This window comes from Alnus glutinosa, chromosome 10, assembly GCF_958979055.1.
Source record: "Alnus glutinosa chromosome 10, dhAlnGlut1.1, whole genome shotgun sequence".
Taxonomy (NCBI): domain Eukaryota; kingdom Viridiplantae; phylum Streptophyta; class Magnoliopsida; order Fagales; family Betulaceae; genus Alnus; species Alnus glutinosa.
In genome coordinates this window covers 12734883-12744985 of record NC_084895.1, presented here as the reverse complement: position 1 = coordinate 12744985, position 10103 = coordinate 12734883, and the positions used below count along the sequence as shown (strand labels likewise).

Below are 10103 nucleotides of genomic sequence, written 5' to 3'. Positions count from 1 at the left end.
GAAAACCACCTCCTGGAAAACCTCCAACAAACAAGCAGCTGACTTCTAAGACTTGCTGACTTCAAGGAAAATCACAGCTGCTCTCAACATGAAACATGGAGCTTGATCTGGCCCCAAATTTTCAAGGCACTCACATCCAGAAACTGCTACCAACAGAAAACATGCGACATGTTGCCTCCAGATTTTCTACATTTCCTTTCTTGCAATTAACATGCTTTGGCATTCTAGCTACCATAAGTATTAGTCTCCTTATTTAGCTTTACATCATACACAAACCTTCTTTATAAATAGTGTCTTGAATGAAATGCTAAGCAAGACGGTTTGCAATCTAATTCCATTAGTGTCTCCAACTTTTATATGCTGCAAGTTAGATGATTACTAAGTCCATAAACCTCGGGTACCATATCCTTCTTCGTTGTGCCTTGTAGCCTGGTGGTTCCTCTAAAATTTTTACGTTCATTTTCCTTAGCCAAGAAAAATAAAATTGTAGAAATATATATTAGAATATATAGGGAAAAGTAAAACCCCCATTGTCAATATCTCTCCAAATTATTAATTGTGTCAATCTCCACCCTAAACTAATAAAATAATATCAATGGTCCCCAAGGACAAAAATACCCTTCATAAAATTAAAAAAAAAAAAATCATAACAAAAAACTAAAAACTAAAAAAAAAAAAATTAAATGAAAAAAATAAAAAACCAAGACATTTATTTTATGTTTATTTTTTTTTTATCTAAAAACTGAAATAAAAAAATAAATAACAAAAATAAAAATAAAAACGAGAAAAAATGAAAAACCAAGGTGATAGTTTTTTTTTTTCCCCTTTTTTGAAGTTTAAAATTTTTTTTTTTTCGTTTATTTTAATTTTTTTTTTCAAATTTTTAGGATATTTTTGTCTTATTAAAAAAATGTTAAGGTCATTTTGATCTTTTTGTTGACCTTGATAGGGACATTGACATTGTTTGGATAGTCTATGGAGAGATTGACAGAATTAATAGTTTGGAGGGATATTGACAATAAGCGGTGGTTTTGAGTGAGGTTTATGTACTTTTCGGAAGTAAGACAAAGGCCCTAAGAGTGACATCTTGATTGTATTAAAACATATTAAACTGTATTACAATATAGTGATATCTATAGAGATTAGGAGTGATAAACAGGAGACCCTAAAATAAACAAGAAACAAAATAATCCTAAAATTGAAAATATTCTAACAAAAATAAAAGAAAGAAAGAAAAAATAATAAAAATTGTCATCTTTTTCAAATCTCTCTTGTTATCCCTGCGTTATCATTGAAGAAATTGAGATACACAGCTGATGAATTACATCTTTGGCATCATTTACGGTAGAAATTAGCTTGACATTTAGGTAAGCAATTGATATAAGCCAATCTTTAACGGGAAAGAATTCTTTTGCCTGCTTACTGCAAAACAGAGCATAACTTCAGCAATTTGGTTAACTTCTGTGTATTTTCTTTTCTAAATGAGGTAATATATACATCATGAAGCCGTTGTCTTTTTCTGTGAGGCTGAATTTGTTAAAACTCTCAGCTGCAACTATGGAAGCTAAGGTGAGTCAGGTGACATGATAGTTAATTGAGTCAGACGGTTTAGACTATATATTTCAACGTCCTAAAATTATGCGAATTGAAACAGTTTTTTTCTTCAAACCAAGTGAAAAAATACTATTTATTAAAAAAGTACTATGTTATAAATGGGTGAAAAGGCACCACCTACCGATAGCCAACTGTTTAACCGTTTAACTCTTTTTTTGTAGCCAGTTGAAAAAATTGCTAACCATTTAGGGCGGGTCGGCTAATAGTTTAAGAGGTAGGTGAAAACAATTACTAACCGTTAATTGCCTACCTACATATATATACAAAACGACGTCGTTTTGGTGATAAATACCAAAACAAAGTTGTTTTATATGGGGTTTTAAATAACATCATACATTTGACAAAAATAAAAAGATCAAAAAAATCCCAAAAAAAATAAATTAAAATGAGCCCAGAAAAGAAATCCAACGAAGGCCCAACACCCAAAAATAAATCCAAAATGCCAAACTTTAAAAACCGTTATGCGCTGTGGTTATAACTTTAAATAATCGTTAACCGGTGGTTATTTTATAACAGATACCTAAGGCGGGGTGGTTACAGTTAGTGGTTAGAGGCAATAACCGCTAACCGTAACTCTCTTCTAACCCATTAATTATTGTTATCAAGATAAAAAAAAAATCTTTCAGACTTTTGAAGAAGCATTTTGATCTTCTCAATAAATTAAAAAACAATTTTTGTCTCAAAGCTTTTTACAGCATAAAACATAACAACTTGATGAAAATATACTCAATTCTTATTAGTAAAATGTCACCTTTTTAAGAAGTAGCATTTTTTATTTTGTTCAATACAAAAAATCGCATGAATTCACCTAATTTAAAAATAAATAATTTCTTTAAAATTATAAGAAATTCTTATCCGGTATCTTTTCGGAGTAGAAAAGCTAGAGAGAGACCTACCAAGAATCCGAAGTCATGTAACAGCGGATCAAATTCATGGCAAAATTCAACTTTCGTGTGAGGAAAGAAACACTGCTCTGAATTATTGAGTAAATTTTACTTTTTAAGGCCTCACTCACTCATATTAATTATTTCACAGGAAAAACAAAAAAGGCAAAAAAAAATTGTGAATTTTGCAAGCTTAGTTATTGTGTTCACATACAAAAAAGGCTAGTCTACTAGCTATGAGTAACTAAGTTTACTCTTTAATTCATTTCCATTCTTTGGCCCAAAGGATAAAATTTCATATCCATCCAAAAAAATTGCCTACATATTTATTATATATATATATATATATATATTTTTTTTGAACAAATATTTATTATATTTATATTATGAGTAATGTTAGGGATTACATATTTATTTAATAATATGTTAGAGATTGCATATTTAAAAGATAATTTTAAAAATTGCTTACATATTTATTATATTTATATTTTGAGTAATCTTTTAAAATTATTATTGGATCAAAGTCTAATATTAATCCATCCCAAATCCAGTGATAATTTTAAAAGTCACGTCAACTTTGAAAGAATAAAATGATGGTCCCTCACATTACTCTACTCGTTATACAATTAACTTGTTTTAAGTGAATTATATATATTTTTTTTGGAATGTATATTAGGTATAAACCAATCTAATAAAGTGACGTGTTTCTAAAGCATATGTTGAAATTAATTAAGACATAAATTAACTACAAACTCGTTTGTAGTTATTCCTTACAAATCAGTCTAATAAAGTGACATGTATTTTTTAAAGCTTGTACTTAATCTTACATAATTTCTAGTTAATGATATTAAAAAAAAAAACATGTGCTTCTCACATGTTAAGGGATACGACAATTTATTAGAATGGTTTGTAGTTAATTTCAGTCCTTTCTTTTTTAAGTGTTTGCCATAAAAAGTCACTTAAAGTACATCACATCGGTCTGTGTGACACCTAGATAATAATCCTCTCCATTTCATTTGTACATGATTTAAAGTATACAAGAATTTTTTTTTAAAATTAAATAAGATTTAAAGTTTGTACTTCTAATCGTGTACATGATTTAAAGTGTGTGGACGATACATACCGTTAAAGTATTAACATTACTCATCCATTCCATTGCTTGACCTATTTTTATTTTTTATTTTTATTTTTAAAAAAAACCTTACTTAAGAGTGATTTTTTTTTTTCTTTTCATATTTATTAAGTAGTTGCATGCAATAATTACATGTGACTATCGGCATCAATGGTTTCTCTTCCCTTAATACAATTTCCTAAGCTCCACAGCATTTAACAATTTGCACCCACCGATGCTGTTCTGGAAGCAATCCTTGGACCAGCTTTTATTGTCCCCACCTGAAATTTCATGCTCCTTCCATTTTTATATCATATTCCAAGCTTCCATCTTTACTTCATTTTCTCTCTCAATGGCTTCTCTCACTTTCTCTTCTGCTTCACTTTCTTCATCCAATCATCTCCTTTTCACAGTTCTAGCCTTCGTTATTTCGGGCTTAATTTTCTTCCTCACGCAGAAAACCAAATCAAAGCGGCTCCACCTTCCTCCAGGGCCACCCGGGTGGCCTGTCGTCGGAAATCTCTTCCAAGTTGCACGGTCGGGAAAACCTTTCTTTCAGTACGTGGATGATCTCCGGGCAAAGTACAGCCCAATTTTTACCTTAAAAATGGGGACCAGAACGTTGATTATTTTGAGCGACGCCAAACTAGTCCACGAAGCCTTGATCGAGAAGGGTCAGCTTTTCGCCACTCGGCCTCGTGAGAATCCGACGCGAAACATCTTTAGCAGCAACAAGTTCACCGTCAACGCCGCGCTTTACGGCCCTGTTTGGCGGTCGCTGAGGCGGAACATGGTGCAAAACATGCTTAGTTCGAACAGGATTAAGGAGTTCCGTAACGTGAGAGACACGGCAATGGAGAAATTCAGTAATCGGCTTCGCGCGGAGGCGAAGGCGAACGATGGTGTTGTCTCGGTGTTAAAAAATGCTCGATTCGCCGTTTTCTGCATACTTTTGGCCATGTGTTTTGGCCTGGAAATGGATGAAGAGACGGTCGAGAAAATGGATCAGGTAATGAAAAACGTGTTGATCGTTCTCGACCCGAGAATCGACGATTTTCTTCCGATCTTGAGCCTGTTTTTCTCAAAACAGAGGAAGAGAGTTTTGGAGGTTCGAAAAGAACAAGTTGAATTTATAGTCCCCTTAATCGAGAAGCGCAGGAAGGCAATCCAAAACCCCGGATCCGACAAAACTGCGACATCGTTTTCATACCTCGACACCCTCTTCGATCTCAAGGTCGAAGGCCGCAAATCATCGCCCACCGACACTGAATTGGTAATGATAAATCACGTACAATTATCACAAAATTTTAATTAATTAATGATTTATAAAAAAATAAAAAAAAAAAGAAAAAAGAAGGGACCGATGAATTTGATGATCTTATTTATATTCTAACAGGTAACACTTTGCTCTGAATTCCTCAACGGCGGGACGGACACGACGGCAACCGCCATTGAATGGGGCATTGCGCAGCTCATTGCGAACCCAGAAGTTCAAGAAAAGCTCTATGAGGAGATTAAACTAGCCGTGGGTGATCGAAAAGTGGACGAGAAGGACGTCGATAACATGCTGTATCTACAAGCAGTGGTGAAGGAATTGCTGCGCAAGCACCCGCCGACCTACTTTTCACTGACACATGCAGCGACAGAGCAAACAACGTTGGCAGGGTACGATATACCGACAGATGCGAACGTTGAAATTTTCTTGCCAGGCATTAGTGAGGACCCGAAACTGTGGTCGGACCCGGAAAAGTTCGACCCGGAACGGTTCGTTTCGGGTAAAGAGGACGCGGATATAACGGGGGTAACTGGGGTGAAAATGATGCCGTTTGGTGTTGGGAGGAGGATATGTCCTGGTTTGGGCATGGCGACTGTTCATGTTCATCTCATGCTTGCGAGAATGGTGCAGGAGTTTGAGTGGAGCGCTTACCCGCCCAATAGCAAGCTGGATTTTGCTGGGAAATTGGAGTTCACTGTGGTGATGAAGAACACTCTTAGAGCTATGATCAAGCCCAGAGATTATTAAGGTTAATGCATGATATTAACAAATTTTATGTATTTTTATGTTTTTTTTTTTCTTCCGTAATTGATAAAGGATAAGGACTACCAGGGAGGGCCTTTTTCTCTATTTATCCAAATGAAAGAGAGAATGGCCGGGAGGCCAGTTGGGAATGCTTCAAAAAAATAAGGTGAGAAGCGGCCCATCTAGCTAAACTATATGCTAAAAAATTAGTACAACGAGATACTTTCGAAGCTTTTCAATTATATATGTATGTATGTATAATACTGTGTATTATACTTTTTTCTTTATTTCTTGGTTTCCTTTGTTTTCTAGGTTGTTTGTTCAGCCATTGGGTGATCATGGGAGTTGAAAGATGTGATACTTTGATCATAATTGCGCATTTGGTCATCTTCTCATAGTATTTTTAATAGTTTCACCATATTTTACTATTCAAAATAGTTAAAAACTACTTTTCTCTATTTTAGCCATATACTTTTTTAAAGCAGTACTCCCAGCTGCCTCACTATTTTAGCTATCTACTATCACTATTCTATTAAATAATCTTTTTCAAAATGGAGGTTGTGTGTGATGCATGAAAGAGAAAAAATAGAAAAAAATATAAGAGGGAAAAGAGAAAAAATTTTAATAGTTTTTTTTAAAAAAAATTATTTTATAAATTTGGTGAGTAAACCGTGCTCACTATTGTTGAGTATTGTTTACTTGCCAAATTTTTTCGCCAAATTGGTTCATCAATATAAGCAAAAAAATATTTTGATGAGACTACTAAAAATGCTCTTAGTGTTACATCATGGGTTTTTGCTTAGAGGGTTTTAAGAATGTTTAGACCATGTTTGTTAATACTTTTATTTTCTATTTTAGTTTTTATGTTTTCAAGACAATAACAATCAAAGAAAAATTACAACCCTTTTTTAGTAATTTGTATCGTAACAAGTATTTTACATAGTCCAGAGCTAAGTTAATTTTAAAAAATTAAAAAATAAAAATTAAGTTTATGGGACTCATGTGTAATGGCCATGCGGCAACCCTTTGTACTTGTCAAGGAGGTTGCATGGCCATATGTGCTTATTGGGATTGCCGTGCAGCCACCACCTTAATCTGGTCGAAGTGGTTGCTCGGACCCCTTGACCTACTTTTTTTTTTTTTTTTGCAAGAATGACTCGTTTGATTTTTTTAAAATAAGCCACTGTTCTACAAAAAATTATTCTTAAATATAATTTTCACCAAAAAAAGAATTATAAAAACGGTTTTTCACAATTATATCATATCCTAACACCTTTTCAAATAATAATAATAATAATAATAATAATAATACTCAAAATCCATTAACATACCCACCTTTGGTCAAAAGTTTCAAGGCATCAACTTTAAGACTTTTTCTTTTGTACCTTTTTATACAAAAATCGCTAAACAAATTTTCAAATATGGTGTAAATAGAGAGGAGTCAAACGAGAGATGAGATGGGCGAAAAAGGACCTTTATTGGTAAAGAAATCAGAAATGTTTGAGTCCAATTACTAGGAAAAAGAGTGCAGGACAAGAAATGGTTGAAATCTATCTGTTTATTGCTAAAGAAAAGTCCTCCTTGCAATAAAGGCCTTCTTTGCAGGGTAATTGATTGGACTACACTCTTTGTGCACATTCATCCCGATGATCCTCGTTTGGCAATTTCCTCTCATTTTCTTATTTTTATTTTTTTATAATTTAAAATATTCTAATTTTTTTCACATTTATATCATATCAACAATTTTTTTTTTATTTAAATAAAAAAATTTACTACTATATAATTTTTTTTTTCACCTTTTCACATATTTTTTTGTTTTACTTTATATTACATCAATTATTTATTATTACTTTTAAAAAAAAAAAATTACTTCAAATGTAAAGGAAATAAGTTGCCAAACGGGACCGCGAGAAAGGAAAAAGGAAAAAAAGAAGGTAGTGGTTGAAAATTGAAAGACTTTTTGTCTGGATGATTGTATATATCATAACTTCTGTCGACATTACAATTGATGGTGAGACAGACAGACATCTCTGCTAACTAAATGCATTCAATTCGAGTGCTACAAAGCAATTTCTTCATCTTTCCCATGTTTTTTTTTTCTCCCACAAAATGCTTAGGCCTGTTCGGTAATAACCTTGTGGAGAGATTTTTTTTTTTTTTTTTAATTAGGAATAAAATGTGATTATTGTGATGTAAAGTAGAAAATAGTTTTTTTTATTATTTATTTTTTTTTTTTTATGGAAAAATGAAAAAAAAAAAGTTGTTTTATTGTGGGTCTTTTTTATTTGAATAGTAATAAAAAATAATTGATGTAATATAAAAAGTTAAAAAAGTTGAAATATTTTCATGTTGACTTTTTTTTAAAAAAAAAAAGAAAAAAGAAGTGACAAAAAGAAGAGAGAAATGAAGAAGTTTATCAAACAGGGCCTTAAGTCATTATCTGTAAATGGAAAAGGTGGAGCTAATTCACAAGATTTCGGTGAATACCCTTTAGCTGTCAATTAGGACCGGTCCGGGGCTGCTGGTTAGGCTGGACCACCCATGTGAATGAACGCTCAAGAGATTTATGAGCACTCAAACTTGGCTAGAATTAATGTGAATTATGTTGCAATTTAGTTATGCCATGCATTATCCCCAGCCAGAGATTTAGGATGACCATAGATGGGTGAACCGTTTTGATTGTGCCAGCAATGCAACCAAAAAAAAAAAAAAAGAAAAGAAAAGAAAAAGAAAAAGGATTTGGGTTGGTTCAAATATTTATGTGGTGATCATGATGAGCTGCACTTGTGATGGATATTCTTCCATTGGTACAGTAGCTGGAACTGATGAGTGCCAAAAAGTGTATATTTGGACTCCTTAATTTACATTAGTTAAACCTTTAGCTTTATTACTTTCTGATGTTTTGTTTAGTTTTGGTGATTTTTTACGTTTTTGCAGGACATAAAGAGAAAATGGTTATTTTCAAGTGAAAATGCATAAAAGCTGGAGATTTGGAATTGCTGTGAAGTCGATCGATCGAATCTCAAGTTCGATCGATCGAAATTTTCCCGATGTCGATCGATTGAATTTATGCGGAGCTGGAATTTCAGAAACCCTAGCTAACTCTATAAATACCATTCTTTTCTCATTTTTAGGAAGAGAGCCGCGGAGGAGGCCGCTTAGGAGTGCCCTAGGGGCCGATTTCACTGTATCTTAGGGTTTTTGGGTCGATTTTGACCTAGAACTTCATTCTTTTGTAAGTTTATTCGTTTTTAATGCATTCTTGTAGTTTATTTATGCTTTCTTTGTTCATGTCTAGCTAATGCTTTCATCTAGGGTTGAGGATGAAACCTCGCCAGTGAATAGAAACTGAGTTTCATGCTTGTTTATGCTATTTGAGTTTATGGGCTTGATTTCTCATTGTTCTATTTCGGTTTTTGAGATTATTTTTGGATATCTCTTGTGATTTCCGGATACAAGTGATGATTTGATATAGTTTCATTAAATTGATGGCTTGGGTTTTCATGTATGTTGGATATTCATTGTGTTTCATTCTATGGATACATTTGATGATTTAGTTGAAACTAGATATCTTTTGTGATTTGTGGAATAATGGATTCATTGAATGATTTAAACTATTTTTGAAGCAAAAATAGAACATACCTAAGATTTGCATTTGAAAACCTCAAAATATGTGTGATGAGCATGAGATTAGGTTGCTATGATTTGGTGAGTGTGGATTCCAAAACCCTAAACCCCTTTATTTTCATTAATTTTGTTTATGTTTTATTTTATCAAAAACCCCTAAATTTGGAACTAGGTTAAAATAGGATTAGTTTGAATAGAGATTAATTTTCACAACACAATTCCCTGTGGGATCGACCTCGCACTTGTATAACGCTATATTGCAAACGATTCGTGCACTTGCGAGTATTAGCGATTGCTAGGATAGAAGGACAGATAGAATATCTGGTTGATGAAGTCACCAGAATAGAGGAAGAAGAGTTTCAAAGTCAGCTGATGGCCACAAGGTATTACATGATTGATGAGGATGATTTCAGCATTTCTTATCATGAGCATGCCCAGGCCACCGCCACACTTGGGAGTGAAGTAGTTTTTGAGGAAATTGCAAATGGACCAAGTCTGGAAGATCCTTTTGAAGAGAGCGATGCTCAAATCGAATTTAACCTAGACTTGGTACCTGAGCAAGAAGAGGCTTTATTGGATCACACTCCTGAAACACGACCTGAGAATGGGGAAACCATTGAGATATCACTCCCCATCACATCTTCTTCAGCGGCTGAGTTTGAAGGGGAAGGAGGAGAGGAGCACCTTGAGCACACAGCGCCCCCGTTAAATCCAAATTCGTCCAACGACAAGGAAATGAGTACTGAAGCTCATTCCTTCATCATTCCACCCGAGGGATATCAATTCTTAAAGAAGAAAGGGTGGAAGGGATTGGTTGGACATCCACATGATCGGGGAAGGCGCTGTA

At 33.7% G+C, this 10103-nt stretch overlaps 1 protein-coding gene across 2 annotated transcripts; it reads left to right on the top strand.

The window, feature by feature from the left end:
* The first annotated feature begins 3836 nt into the window (after nucleotides 1-3836).
* LOC133880004 (cytochrome P450 77A3-like) lies at nucleotides 3837-8627 on the top strand. 2 transcript variants are annotated; one of them, XR_009902174.1, is made up of 4 exons: nucleotides 3837-4882; nucleotides 5006-5633; nucleotides 5717-5795; nucleotides 8567-8627. XR_009902174.1 is itself a non-coding variant. In XM_062318847.1 (2 exons), the coding sequence occupies exons 1-2, from the start codon at nucleotides 3845-3847 to the stop codon at nucleotides 5630-5632; spliced, it is 1665 nt and encodes a 554-aa protein (XP_062174831.1). In that variant the 5' UTR covers nucleotides 3838-3844; the 3' UTR covers nucleotides 5633-5916. The 2 variants fall into 2 exon arrangements, 1 of the variants encoding a protein (XP_062174831.1); XM_062318847.1 differs by lacking the exon at nucleotides 8567-8627 and having other exon boundaries at nucleotides 3838-4882; nucleotides 5006-5916.
* The last annotated feature ends 1476 nt before the right edge of the window (nucleotides 8628-10103 follow it).